The sequence below is a fragment of the Hippoglossus hippoglossus genome, chromosome 7, assembly GCF_009819705.1.
Source record: "Hippoglossus hippoglossus isolate fHipHip1 chromosome 7, fHipHip1.pri, whole genome shotgun sequence".
In the NCBI taxonomy this organism is placed as follows: domain Eukaryota; kingdom Metazoa; phylum Chordata; class Actinopteri; order Pleuronectiformes; family Pleuronectidae; genus Hippoglossus; species Hippoglossus hippoglossus.
In genome coordinates, this window is record NC_047157.1 from 25,879,457 (window position 1) to 25,894,866 (window position 15,410).

The window sequence follows — 15,410 nt, forward strand, 5'->3', positions numbered from 1 at the left end:
TATAGAGTTTATGCATCGTGTGAGCACAGGAAAAGTGCAGGGAAGTGAAATAGCGTTGGTGCAGTTCCCAGTATTGTCCAGCAGAGGGACTAACGAGCTGCCACATTAAAATCTTTTATCTCAACATTTTGTAAACTTCAAGAAATTGGTTGGAATTTTTTTTAATCGACAGCAAGTGGATCTTCTAGCAGAAAATAAGGGAAACTGCAGGTAGATATAATTTGATTGATTGATTGATTGATTGATTGATTGATTGATTGTAGGAAGCCCTTTAATCAGAAGCTATTGAGAACCTCTGCCATCCAGTATGAGATGTTCCTATAAAGAGCTGAATATACTGTTCAATAAAACTGTAAAAACATCCACCACAGACACAGAAGCTGTAGTTTTATTTATTTATTTTGGGCGGATTGTAACAAATATCATCCTGTTCCATAAGATCTGTGGAGAACCGTGCAGCCGGGCCACAGAGGAACACGAGAGGGACATTATTTATCTACTCTTTGGTTTCTCTTTCCACTCAAACACTGTTAAGAATGAGTGCAGGTCTGTATGTGCAGGGCGAAGAGAGCAGAGTCCCGAGTCTCCAGTCCCCAAGTGGCAAGACTCCTCTGGCAGGGTTCCTTACAGCAGCAGAGTTAAGGATTGGGTTGTATTTTTGGAAGTGTGTGTGTGTGTGTGTTTGGTGAGGGGGGGTGTGGGGGGGGGAGGGTTAGCCTTGTTAGGTCTGCTGAAATATTTCCAACAGCAGCGACTGTCAGGAGATAGCTGGTGGCAGCAGGGACAGGACAGGGGGAGAGAGAGGGGCTGTTTCTCTGTGGCCATGTAAGATCTCCGGCTCCTCATCCAGACTCATACAGACACAATTCCATTTGATCGTAACAACAAGTAATTGGCTCCAGATGTTTAATTTATTCTAGAAACTAAGAGTGTGTAGAGTCGATCGTTCATGAAGAATCCGACGCTGGAAGAATCTGGATCAAAGTAAAGTGCGTCCTTCATGGACACAAACCAAGTCCAGAGGAAGACACCGGGACAGACCGAGCCCTGAGGACACCTCCGGTCCGTGTTCATGTCAGGTGGAGGTGAAGTCTCACTGACGGAGCTCCAGCCTTCATCCAGGTTACACAGCTTCACTTTCTGACCCGTGCGTAATTGCGCAGCGGCGGAGGCATGAGCGGGGGTCGCTTCGAGTTCGACGACGGTGGAGCTTACTGCGGAGGCTGGGAGGGGGGCAAGGCCCACGGCCACGGCATCTGCACCGGACCCAAGGGCCAGGGGGAGTTCTCCGGCTCCTGGAACTACGGCTTCGAGGTGGTGGGGATCTACACCTGGCCCAGCGGGAACACCTACGAGGGCTACTGGTCGCAGGGGAAGCGTCACGGTCTGGGAGTGGAATCCAAAGGACACTGGATTTACAAAGGGGAATGGACTCATGGCTTCAAGGGGAGATATGGCGTCAGGCTCAGTGTGGGCAGCGGGGCCAAGTACGAGGGGACGTGGAATAACGGACTTCAGGATGGATACGGAACAGAAACATATGCTGATGGAGGTAAGAGCCACGGGGGGAGACTTTGAAAGTTGAGAAGAAGTAGCCTGTTGATCTTTGACCTAAAAATATATATATACTTATACAAGTAGCACAAGTATGCAGAGTGAGCATTGATGTATTCATCTGGAAGTTTGACCTATAAATAGCCAACTTTATTTATATGTTTAACTTGTAACGCACCTTGTTAGTGTGTTTTTAAAGGAGCCACATAAATAAAGACGTGTACAATTATTATTATTTATGATCTATGTTTCATTCTAACTACTTTGGTGGAACCATGATTTTTCAGGGGCCATACAAGGGCCACGATTTACACAGAGGGGCCAACACTTCCCTGCATGAAACCTGATTCAGGAAGATGGCACATTCCTCGTTAGCTCGTTAGCTTTGAGCAGAACCACACATCTTTAAATATACTTTGAAAATTTTTCCACGTTCAAGCACATTGTGTTCTTTGAAAAAAAGCGTAGAGTTTAAAGCTTATTAATGGTTCGTATAAGTGAATCGTTTATTTTCTTCTGAGAGGACAGGGGGACTTCAGGGACCAATCAGATTTCAGCTGGGTCAGTGCCCCCCCCTGGTGCCGCCCCTGCTTTAAACACTGCTGGTTATATTTTGAATTATAAATCTGAAGTTATATAATTAACTTGGTGGAGAAACAACTACTTTTCTCCTGCTGTAATGTAGTAAAGTAAAAGTACCTTGAAATTGCACTTGAGTACAGAACTGAAATACTTTACTTTCCACTTCTAAATTACTTGTTGTGGTCGTTTGATCAAGTAAAACACATCAAGCTAATCTGCGTCGTCCATTATGGTGCAGAGAACTAAGTTCATTGCAGATGACATGAAAACAAACGAGCGAAGAAGATCCTCAAGGTTCATAACGTCTGTGCAACCAGAAGAAAATATCACTCTGCTGCTGTCAGTCAAGAGCTGCTCCGAGCTCGTCGGAAATCCAAACCCCACAGGAACGTTTCCGTTTGGTTAAAGTACTCCATCAGTAACAGAGGTGGAACAAGTACTCAGATGGTTTTTCTTGCAAAAATTCTTAAAGTTTGAAAAGGAAATTGTTCTCATTATAAAGCAGAATGCCACCTCTTTGTGTTATGACATCATATATAATCTTATTGGATTATATGATAATATAATATATTCCAATAAATGACACGACATGACAGGCTTGTGTTCAAATCTGTAACTATACTTAAATATTTTAACACAACCCTGTCATGTTAGTGTAAGTAAAGCCGCCGTTAACTACTTGATTTCTCATTTTAATCTGTAAAGATCTATAAACTGTATTTTATTTGTAACCCAAATCTGCAACGTTACTTTAGTTTTTAAATAAATGCAATAAAATAGAAATAATATCATATTGATGAACTATATTACTCAATATTAACATTGTCCTGGAATAATTATCTCAAGTTCTAATCTCAAGTTCCATGTTTCCGTCCTTAAATCTCTCTGGAAGCTTCTGGTGTTTCCTGAACGCCTCCACGTTCCTGAATGTTAACGTGCAGGTGAAATGAACAACGTCGGACCTGTATCAAATCGATGGTCAGGGTTAGCAGTCGTTTCCCTCGTTACCAGCTGACTCATCAGCCTGAAGCCCACCGGGCTGGACGCTGCAGTGGGGGGGGGGGATGTGATAGCACCAGATGTCAGGATGTAATAATAGCCCACAAGCCCTCATGCCCTCCTGGCCTCACGGGCTGAGGCCTCGCGTTCACTTTAATCCACACGCATGTCAATTTTAGCATGAGCCCAAACCCAGACATGACTTGTCAGCGAGTGCTTGACTGACGGAGCCTTTTCACACCAAAGATTCCCGCACGACACTTCGGCACGAATAAACACTGGAGCAGTTTTATATAGAGGGAAGTATTTTCTCTCCATAGTGTCAACAAGTTAACACAGAGACACGAAACAGGCTCAGGCAACGACAATGCTAATTAACGCTGAGCGCAAAAGTTGAGATTGTCTTTACTTTTGTGGGTTACAAAGTATTGGACTCATTTTTGACTAGATGATGACGCTGGAGGCAGAATGTGAAAGTATCAGTTCTCGTATGTGGAGCGTAGAAACTGAACGCTGCTTCTCCATGTTTAGTTTTGACTCTGGGGACAGAAGGCCGACCTGTTCCAGGCGACCTGAGGGGTCTGGAACATAACGTAGCAGCAGAGCAGAAATAGATTTGGGCCCTAAACCATTCTGTGCTTTACAAACCAAGAGTAGGAGTGTAAAGATCTCAGAGCTGGAGATCGTTTCTTTAGAGAGACCTGTGAACACACCATGCACGGACAAGATTCACCAAATCCTGCTGAGAAATAAGTCCTTTAAACCTCGATATGTTCTTAAGGTGGTAATAAGATGACTGAAGAAGGTTTGAGTCTATGGCTACAACAAGATGTCTGGCTCGTGGTTTTTAACTTAACAGATTCAAGCCGACTTTTAATCGAACTTCTCTGCCTCCAAAAACAATTACTTTGTTTAACCAAAGAAAATCCTGACTCATATAATCTTTGATTTGTTCAATGCTTGTATTAAATCCCCCTGGTCATGTTCATTTTTGTGTCATCTGCAAAACTGTGGTAACATATTTAGTTGTTTTCCATTATCTGTGGAAGTGGGAGCATGTTGAATGGAAGAGGCCCCAGTATAGAGCCTTGAGGAATCCCATATGATTGTATTTGTCTGCTCAGGTGAATAATCCCTGTCCTTGAAGTAGGATTCAAACCAGTTCAGTGCCAAAGTTCTATTTTAATTCTAAATAATAAAAACTCCCTGTTCTTTGATGTTTGCAGGTACTTTCCAGGGTCAGTTCACCGGTGGGATGCGGCACGGCTACGGTGTTCGTCAGAGCGTCCCCTATGGAATGGCGGCAGTTGTCCGCTCCCCGCTTCGTACCTCCTTGACCTCCCTTCGCAGCGAACACAGCAACGGCACCGTCCTGCAACAAGACATCCCCCTCATCACCACCACCAATGCCTCAGGTGAGGAGGTCGCCACCCCGACCTACCTGGGACCATCCCGCGGAGGCTTCGCCCTCACTCTCCAGGTGGACCCAGAGGCGATGAAACCCAAGAAGAAGGGCCTGTTTCGCAGGGGTTCCCTGCTCGGCAAGCTGAGGAAGTCCGACTCCAGCACCTCGCTATCCAGCCAGAAGAGCAAGCTCAGCTTCCTGAGGACAGAATCCGCTCTGAGCTCCAACGCCAGCGACACCAACTCCACCATCAGCATCGGGGACGAGAGCCTGGCCGGGGCCGAGGATTTCCCCCCCGTGGAGGCCGACATCGACGCCACCACCACAGAGGTCTACATGGGCGAGTGGAAGAACGACAAGCGCTCAGGATACGGAATAAGCGAAAGGTCCAGCGGGCTGAAGTATGAGGGCGAGTGGATGAACAACCAGAGACACGGCTACGGAAGCACCACCTTCGCAGAGGGAGGGAAGGAGGAGGGCAAGTACATGAACAACCTGCTGGTGAAAGCCATGAAGAAGAGGGTGATCCAGCTGAAGGGAACCAAGATCAAGCAGAAGGTGGAGCGAGCGGTGGAGGGAGCTCAGAGGGCGGCGGCCATCGGCAAGCAGAAGGCCGAGATCGCCGCTTCCAGGTAAGAAGAGTCCGAGGAAACAAATGATAAATATAATGTTAACCAGCTTCTCAAATTGTGATTCTTTTTCAAAACACAATCAAAGGTGGTAACTTTAGGGTCCAAATCCAAAATTTAAAACGTTAAAAATAAAATAAACCTGACAAGGCAGTTGATTAAAGGGACGTTAATAAAAGATAAAACTCTTAAAATGACAAATCAAACTTTTCTAAGCTTTTCAAACAGACGAAGGTTTGGAGATGAGATTTCAAAGAGTGTCTGAGTTCCGTGAACAGAGAAAGTAAACGAGACAAAAAATAAAACCAGACACTTAATTTATTCTGAGCCGCCCACTGACCTATACGTATATTATTATATATTATTATTATAGATAAGAAATAATGAGCACACAGGCTAAAGTGACCACAGGAATTTCCTATCACACGCTGGACACCCAGAGCCCGTCATGAGTCTCTATATTGGATATAACATATATATATATATATAATAATTAATCCTCTATTCCTGAACTGGGAATGTACAGCACTGGAGACACTGTAAGACAAAACCTCACTAGCGAGCAGAACAACCCTGAGGTCAACGAGACAAATCAATCCAGACACAAAAATACAAATGACACAAAAGAAAAATGGGGCCGTACACACGTGAACTTGAGTTTGTCTGTGACCGTACAAGGACGTAGTGTTTTTGTCCACAGTCGTCTTCAGCACCTGAAATAAGCTCAGTGTTTACAGACTTGTTCTGACGGAGCGCAGACCCCTGTCCCAGCAGATCCAAATCTAAATATTGTGCTGTGAGGATAAGCAGTAATGGGCCAGTGTGCATCGTGTCAGTGCTTCACGCTCACAGCACATCTTCAGGCGCCTGGACCAGCAGAATGGAAGCAAACACTTGGTGTGTTTATGAAATTATGATCCAGAATATCACAAAACACCCAGAGGTTCCATCAGAGAAACGTCTGAAATCCCTTTTTCATGTATCTTTAGACCCTTTAGCGCGTCCTGACCTCTGGACTAAACTACCAAACTATAAATAAAGTAGTTAACACAACAGCCTGGAGTCACTTTCTGCAGAGAGAGAACTTTAACTTGTGATTCTTCAAGTGGGAGTTTGGACAAAGGTCTTCTACTTGTAGTATTTTTACATTCTCATGAGTCGTTTTCAGACATGAACTCCGGAGAATGTTCACAGAATTGGGTCCGGACCTTCTCCGCAGTTTGTCTTTTACACGTGTGCAACAGAGCAAAGGGGTTTTCTGCTCAGCTCGTTCACAACAGCAACCAGTAATCTGCAGGACTCAGGTGAGGGGGGGGTGCAGCAGACAGAACCAGGACGTAACGTCTTCATTCTGCTGCTGAGATCACGTGTTTCTGTTTACAGCACATTATCGACACATGTGTGGCTCCACCTTTTTCATCCTTGCGTCTGTCGTGTGTTAGAAACGAAGTTATGAATCCTGCGGAGGACCTGCTGCGTTCTCACTTCAGCTGAATGGAACTGGCCGGAGAAACTCTGGAGGACGTCAGGAGATTATCCGGAGTTCAATGCATGTCTGGAAGCTGCTATATCTGTACTTTCCCTGAAGTACTGGGTCTGAATACTTCTCACGTTTCCATGATGAAAACTACTCCGCAGTGTAACATGAATATTAAACTAAAGTCCCGTGTCGTATAAGCAGTGGAGACATGACACATCTGTTCCTGGCAGCGACTGCTTCGCTCTATGATCCTTTGGCGAAGGCGCGGACGGTTAAAAATACAACCTGTGCACTGCATGGGAAGCCAGACCCGGCCTCTTCGAGTGCAGTGAGTTAAACGTCTGCGTTCGGACGCTCTGTGGACATTGTTCTGTTGCGTGAGCCTGGCAGCCGCGCGTCTGGAGCAGGACCTGTGTGGCAAGACGGGGTGTAAATGACGCACACACAGGGGCCCTGCGGTCACAGAGGAGCCCTGACTAAATATGGACACGCACACTCCTGCTGTATCACAATCACAGGGGAATGCAACAGCTGATTATCCTCCCCCCCCCCCCCCCCCCCCCCCTCCTCTCCAGCCTCCATCTTTCCTGCCTAGTCACAGACACACACAGACTGTTTGCTTACACTAACTCACACTGGCTCTTCTAATGTTTCTCTCACATTTGTCCAGTTGAAGCAAATCAAAAACTCGCCCCAGAGTCGCACAACTCTGCCTAAACAACACAAATCTGCAGCGTGGACTGTTTGTAGACAGCGTTTGTCAGCGACTGTAAACTGCAGCTCCTCTTCTTGACAGTTAGAGATCACAGATCTGAGACCACCTTGTGTCAGCAGTGGTGTCAAATGGTTCCACGGATATAAATATGACACAGCTCATAAGCAAGTGCCTGGGTATAAAGGGTTAGTGTATATATGTACCACACCTAGCTTTAGTTGTGCAGCTTGGATTACACACTGTTCTGATGATTCCAGTGCTTTGTGCCGCTCGTAACATTTGTAAACACGGCTCGGGTCTGACCTCAGCGTGGGACTATGCTGCCTGTTTTTATAAGTTACTTGTTTAATGAGTAATAAAGTCACAGAGGAGAAAATAGCCGGTGAGTAATTAGATGAGATCTCTGAAGCTGTTCCTTGTGTGACCTCTTGACAATGTTGCACTTAGCAGCTAATATGGTTTTCCCCGACCAACAAAACCACTTCACACAGGCATCGCTGAAGTCAAGTCGTTCAGGACGGTGCAGTGTTAAAGCTATGGCAGTGGTACCTACAGCACGTATGCAGTAGGGGGCGCTGCTGTTGTTGACAAGCAGGTGACAGGTCGTAGTTGTCGTGCGTGATTTCAAAGCCGTGTCCGGAGAATGTCCGCACGATTGGGCTCCGACTTTCTGAGGAGTTTTGCATTTTTTTACACATGAACATTTTTTTCCTCCTGAGATACTTTTAGTTTTAGTTTTTCATGGACTCATTTGGACATCAGCCGATGTATTTTCTTGGGGACTGGTTGGAGAAACTCCTGAGAAATTACAGAGTCGACATTTGCGTTCTCACAGACAGTCCCTCAGGATACTGTCAGGAGATTATCTGAAGTTCAGTGCATGTCTGACGGCAGCTTATCACTGCAGTGTGGCTGCCGAAGCAGCAGACCTGCAGCAGGAGCTGGAAAGAAACGACCAGATTCAGATGCTCGACCAAAATCACTGGTGTGTAAATACTTTACCAGAGCAGATAAAACATCTCAGCTGCAACATGTGTACGTACAACATCAATACCAGCGCTGTGCATGACCGTCTGGAGCTCCTCATGCTGGCAGCAGCAGAGTGAGCGAGGAGAAGCACCAACAACGAAGGCAAACAACAATCAGAGAACTCTCTAAACGTCCAATCACGGACCTGCTAACGTCCTATTGCTCTCACGCACATTGACATTGGTGGGAAAGAATCCGCCTCCAGAGATTAATTGACTACTTCTTGGGAATAGCTGACAACTACTTACATGTAGTAATCGTGAATTGATTTATTCTTTATTTATTCTTAGGGACCAATTCACTCTGTCACTCTCCCTCTGTCCTTCACACACACACACACACACACACACACACACACACACACACACAAACACACACACATTGGAACAGGACCTTCCACACAGATCCAGTGGCACATGCCAGAATGACAGAATATCTCTTGCCATCAGCGGCCTCCAGGACAACTGCAGCGTGACGATAAACAGATGGTGACAAACCAGCAGGACAGTAGGACGTGCGAGAAGAAAGGCTTTTATTGCCCAGGATATACGTTACATAAAGATTTATGCTATCGATTATTCTGTGATCTCATACAAGCTGTGGGTGGTGAAGACGGGACCGAGTCTCTTTCTGCAGCTCATGTGCAACAGGCATCTCCAACAGGCGACCCTAAAAGCACAAGGGGTATTTAGGTCACAGTGTCAAATGTCATGTTTGGTTGCAGGGAAACTCTGGAGGACGAACACAGACCGCAGCAGTTGTACAATGTAAAGGGACGGAAAATGTTTTGGTTGAATTCTTTTTTTTTTCTACCCCGACAGTTATTCTACCTCGTTATACTTCCCACAATAATAATAATAATAATAAACACTTTATTTGTCGCCTTTCAAAACAGTTACAGAGCTACGAGCTGCTTAAAAAAATAAAGTAAACGTGCAAAGTTAGCACATCATAGAAAAGCCGGATCAGTAATGTGATAAAACAAAACAGATAAAACAATCAAATAAAACATTTAAAAGCATTAAAATATTTAAAAACAATAAATATATCAGGTGAGTTTTTAACGACCTTTTAAACTGAGGCACTGAGCTGATGTTGTTCCACAGTGTCGGAGCTGAAACCATAAAAACATGATCCCCCTTTGTTTTAAACCCGGATCGTGACTTTTATCAACATCAGATTCTCTGATCTCAGGGTGTCGGAGCAGAGTGAGGCGTTCAAAGGGCTGAAACATAAAGCGGAGACAGATCCTGTGTTGATTCCAAAGTGATTAATCAAATCTTAAAGTGAATTCTGCACTGGATGGGGAGCCAGTGTAGTTCAGAGCGACGTGTTCCCAATGACGCTGTGCTCTGTATCCACTTCCTCTGTTGTCTGATAAAACATCACAGAGAACTAATCTTAAAGTGAATTCTGCACTGGATGGGGAGCCAGTGCAGTTCAGCTTGGACGAGAGCGACGTGTTCCCAATGACGCTGTGCTCTCTAATCTTAAAGTGACGATAACCAGGATCTTATGACCTTATCATAAAATAACTAATTAAAACCAAACTCATCAGAACCATGAAGACTTGAACAAACATCAGTGAGATAAGAACGACCTGAAATGACAGAAACCATCTTTGAGAAACATTTATATTCATAACTATATTTTAAAACATCTACTTTTGGTACAAAAATTGCATTAGTTGTACTGGTTAAGGTCAAGGTGAGCAAATAGGGAGTGATTGATATCCTCACCCCCATAAGAATAAATGTGTAACAAGTTTTACACAGTTTCTCGGAAGTTGCATCAAAAAGCTTGTTGCTAAACAGCAGCTGCCGAGTGAAATGAGTGTTTCAGTTCTAACGTGTGAGGTTGTGAGCAGGAGCTGCAGCCTGTGGACAGGTGGAGCTCATCGATCAAACAGGAAACCCCAGGAGCCTCTAATTGTTCCAGTGGGAAGCAACTTCCCCGCTGAGTCGTCAAGTGGACTGGGAGACTATTTCCAGCTCAGGGTAAAGTTACAGCATGAGAAGGATCCTCAGAGTAATCACAATCAGTAATTCTCCCAGTTAATGTGGGACAATTTACAGCAGCCTCGCAGCTGCCAGGATTTTCAGTCAACGGGTCGACCACTTTGGTCCAGACTGAAATATCTCAACAGCTATGGGATGGATCTACACGTTGTTGAAACGCATGGACCCCAGAGGATGAATCCTGCTGACGTGGTTTGATCCCTCTAGTTCTCCTCTGATGCTTAACTTTGTTTTCAGGTTGTTCGTCAGTTCCATGTTTTGCACAAATGTTCAGTTGAACTTACAAATTCTGGAAAACAAGAACCTCAGGGACACATAGAGGGAATTTCCTCAAATTTGGTACAAACGTTAGACTCGAGGATGAACTTATTTGTTTTTGAAGGTCAATGGTCAAGGTCGCTGTGACCTCACAAAGCCCTTCAGGAACGTGTTATATGAAGAAAGCCTCAGAGAATCCTTTCAAAATTGGTAAAAAGTGGTCAGAGGTCAAATTGGGTCAAGGTCACTGTGACCTCATATGAGTCTGGAAAGAATGATGTGGACTGAAACTGCACTGGTTTGGGTAATATGGTCCAGTGGCAGGTGAGTTAACCAACTACGTACATGAAACTATGTGCAGAGCAAGATACTTACACAAATGCTATTTTCATTCAGGAATCAGTTGCCGCTGATGCTTGCAATGAATTGTGAATTGTGTTGCTTCTGTCCCCCCCTGCAGGACGACCCACGCCAAGGCCAAGTCGGACGGAGCTGAGCAGTCGTCTAATGCGTCCAACAGTGAGTCCAGCATCGCCCGGCTGGTCGCCAAGGAGCTGTCCCCCTCCTTCTACCAACCAGGTCAGTGGAAACCTGAATTAGTACGAGAGGAGTTCCGCAAAATGGATAGTATACGAAAAAAACACCAACGTTAGGGGTTTTTCATATCCTGGCCTCCTTGAAAAAAGATAATACAGCACTTCCTATTCTGTACATTTTGTTTATAATAGGATGTTCATAATTACATATAACAAATTCCTGTGTGACGTGAATCCAGGCAAAAATCCTCACCTTGATCTTATATTTGTGGATATAAATAGTTTGGTGTTTGCTGCATTGCCATTTGCACTCTGGTGTTATTGAACATTCAGTTTTTACCATCCTCGCGGACAGTCACACCTCATAGGATAGGTTTCAGTTGTGCGTGTTCCTGCCAGTAGCACACAAAGCAGTTCTCTCTCACACATGAGAGCTTGTCAGTTTCTTTAATCTTTGCACCTTTGTGCACATGCACAACCCCCCCCCCCCCCCCCCCCCCCCCCCCCCCCGAATGCCATAGATTTTATATTTCTGTCCCTGTACATCCCTCCAGCTTGTGCCGGTAGATCCTTCGGTCGAGGCTAACGACAAGATTAGTCGCATTTGAATGTCTAAAAAAGGAACGTCTTATTGGGCAGAAGGGATCATATCAGTTTCATTGCGACTCTGGTAACACACAACAGCAGGAGCAGCCATTTTGGAGCCACTTGCATCTTCCTCCTGCTTTCTCCCCCAGCGGAGAGCGTACAGGGATCAGACACATCCAGCGAAGTGGCTTCCTGCATGAACTGTGACTAATACAACAAATGGATGATGTTCTGCTGTGCATTGCTCCGTGAGAGATCTCTTACCAAGGAGATAGCAACACAGGCACACATCATGTGTCTGCACCATCTGGTTTAGTTTCACTGGGGAAAACAATGGTGCAGCCTCACAATTCAGAAAATAAACCACGAGGAACTGATATATATATAGATACAGCTGTGTGTGTAGGAAAGGCCTGATGCATTTTAATATCTGCTGCGTTCTCTCTCTGCCATGAACACTCACACATTTGTATGTAAGCTCACTCACTTATTTTCATTCCCGCATACAAAGAGTAGAATATTTCAACTGGAGGAATTGAAGTACAAAGTAGTATAAAATGGAAAGTGAAATACAAATCTACTGAAGTATAGCCCCTGAGTAAATGTCCTTCTCACGTCTGTATCATGTTGAAGTGTTTGCTTTGGTTCTCATCTTCTTTCTTAAACTAGAACCAGAGGTGCTAGTGATTGTTAAAATAATGGATGAGAATAAACTAACGTGGTGACATCCCTGGTCTCACCCAGGTCCTGAGTATCTGAAGAAGAGGGTGTTCCAGGAGGTGGTGGAGGGCAGCGAGAACACAGACATTGTCATGCATGAGCCGCTGCTGGCTGAGGAGGAGCCCCTGCCGACTCCGCCCGAGAGCCCCCTCATGAATGAACTGGACAGCCTCAGGCCTGGCTCTTCTGCAGGCCGCACGCCCTCCCCCAGCCCGGGCATCATCAGCAAGGAAGAGCCTAAACTCCTCAGTCCAGGCAGCTGGAATGAAGACAAAACCAGTAAAGGTGGTGGCAGTAAAGGAAGCAGTAAACCCAACAGCCGGCCCAGTAGTCGCCCCACCACCCCTTCAAACCCTGCTACAGCTGCCCCTGAAGCAGGAGGGGGGCCCAGCAGCCGCGGCCCCTCTCGTACCCCCAGCCGTCAGAGCAGCAAGAACGAGCAGGGCTCCGACCTGGAGATCAAGCCCCTGCAGAAGTTTGAGTCCGAGTCAAAAGCTCCGGACGCCTCTCCTGTGGCCCCAGTAAGGAATAGCCTCATCTCTCACGATGAAGAAGAAGCTCCGTGCCCCTCTGCCAAGGCGCCCAAAGCTGTCACCCCCGAGCCCAAACCTGCAGAGGTCAAACCTGAGAGAGCCCCATCAGTCCCCGAGCCAGCGCCCTCCGTCTCCGAGAACAAGGTGGAGTCCAGGGAGGTGAGCAGGCCGTCCAGCAAAGCAGAGACAAAGCAGTTACCGAAAAGGCAACCCAGCCCAGCTCCGGTACCGAAACGGCAACCAAGCCCAGCTCCGGTACCGAAACGGCAACCAAGCCCAGCTCCGGTACCGAAACGGCAACCCAGCCCAGCTCCGTCCCCGAAACCTGAACCCACTCCTGAACCTAAAGCGCTACCAAAGCAGGTGGAAGCCAAAGCCATCGTTGCCAAACCGGCTCCGAAGGCGGACGCCAAAGTGGAAAATCGACTGAAGGCCATCGTGTCCAACCCGTGTGATGAGGCGACTGCAGAGTCTTTGGAGCTGGAGGTAAATACACATCCAGTGATAGATTATTTCAGGAACGTCAGTTTCCATGAATTCTTTTCTATCTAAACTATACTGGGAAAGTTGTCAGGAAATTTTGTTCTGACGTTCTCGGTCCCCAGAGGATGAACCCTAATGACTTTTATGATCTTTTACTTCGAGCACCACCAGTGGGTCAAAATAAATATATACAGCATGTTTTAGCATGTTAATAATAGCATTTAGCTCAAAGTTCAGGCTCAGTTCAGGGGCCACATCCTTCAGAGCCCACGCGTATTAAAAGTTAGATTTGTCTCAGAAGAATGATCTGATCCACGATCTGATTCTTAGCTTTATGATCCGTTGCAGTAATTACAACAACAACCATTCTCTGAAGTCACCGTCCTCACGACCACCTCTTTGTTCTTCCAGGCCCCGAACACCATCATGATCTGCATGGTGATCCTGCTCAACATCGGCCTGGCCATTCTCTTCGTACACATTTTGTCATGAGATGTTTTCCTCCACCTCAGGTGATCTACAGTTCGCCATGTTGAAGAAGTGACGCGGTGAAATCGCACGTTTATTCACGTTTATTCACGTTTTCACAATCTGCTCGAGTCCATTAAACACAACCTGAAGACCGACCTTCCTAATCTGGCTTTCAAGTGAATTTTGTTTATATTTTAGACAGTTTAATTATTTGGTTTCACTTTTTAGATTCACTGATTCTAGATTCAAGCACAATATTTAAGGTTTTAGTTGATTTTATTCACTTTCACGCATCTATTCTTTTTAGGATTTAGGATTTTATTGATTTATTCTCTTTCTCGTGTGTGTGTGTGTGTGTGTGTGTGTGTGTGTGTGTGTTTGTTTACTTTGTGTGGAGGTTGTATTCATGTGAAGCACTTTGTGTTTCATGTGTTTACATGAAAAGTGCTGTATAAATTGTCTAAATTGGTTTGCTGCAGGTTGCCTGCGGTGTTGGAGAGAGATGGCGTCCCTCCTCCTCAAAAAGGAGCAGAGATGGAAAAGGGCTGCTGACGGGAGAAGGAGGAAGAGGAAGAGGAAGAGGAGGAAGAGGAGGAGGAGGAGCAGAGCCACATGCAGGCGGCCACAGCTCTTCTCAAGGTTTTTCTCGGTGTGACTGTGTGAGGCTCTTTCCTCTTTCCAGAGCTTAGAGGAAGTGAAGGACATTGACTGACATGATTCATCTGGATCTGGTGGTGTGTGTTAAAGGGTGGTGGGGGGGCAGGGCTGGAGGGGGGCAGGGCTGGAGGGGGGCAGCAGGGTGACACAAAGAAAAGAAAAAAGGTTTTTAAAATACACTGATGAAGTTAACGAGTAGTTAACTAGCGAACTTAGGTTCAGGAGCAGGGCCACGCTTCAAACCTCTAATCACCCGTCAACATTACCTGGTTCAACGTCACAGCATCCCTTTGTTTACCCTCCCTGGAGAAAGAGAAACGTAGAAGGCCCACCCTCATCCCTTCATCCTCCTTCCCTCATCCCTTAATCCTCCTTCCCTCATCCCTTCATCCTCCTTCCCTCATCCCTATATCGATTTCCATTCAAACCTTTGAATCACTTATTGTTGGGGCGTGGTCCTGGTAAATGATAATTATGTTTTGTCACAGGTTTGTAGTTGCCAGCTGCAGGAATGTTGCTCACATACACAGACTTAATATTCTCTCCACCTGCAGCAGACGTGTGGAGGATTTAAAGGTGATAATGTTGTTTTCATCACCTGCTTTGTCCAAGGTTTGGTTGAGAAGCTGAAGAGGATTCGTTAAGTGGGAGGCTGAAACGTGTTTAAGAAACCTGTGTGTGTCAAATACTGCTGCATACTGAATCTAATGTTCTGTAAAGTTGTTGTTTTTCGCCCTGTTGCTCTTGACTGTC

General features: G+C 45.8%; 1 protein-coding gene across 2 annotated transcripts; it reads left to right on the forward strand.

Annotated features, from left to right (window-relative positions):
* The first annotated feature begins 748 nt into the window (after positions 1-748).
* Positions 749-14,794, forward strand: jph2 (junctophilin 2). 2 transcript variants are annotated; one of them, XM_034590782.1, is made up of 6 exons: positions 749-1,552; positions 4,362-5,172; positions 11,130-11,248; positions 12,538-13,532; positions 13,941-14,052; positions 14,480-14,794. In XM_034590782.1, the coding sequence occupies exons 1-5, from the start codon at positions 1,174-1,176 to the stop codon at positions 14,019-14,021; spliced, it is 2,385 nt and encodes a 794-aa protein (XP_034446673.1). In that variant the 5' UTR covers positions 749-1,173; the 3' UTR covers positions 14,022-14,052; positions 14,480-14,794. The 2 variants fall into 2 exon arrangements, with proteins under 2 accessions (XP_034446673.1, XP_034446672.1); XM_034590781.1 differs by having other exon boundaries at positions 750-1,552; positions 13,941-14,041.
* The last annotated feature ends 616 nt before the right edge of the window (positions 14,795-15,410 follow it).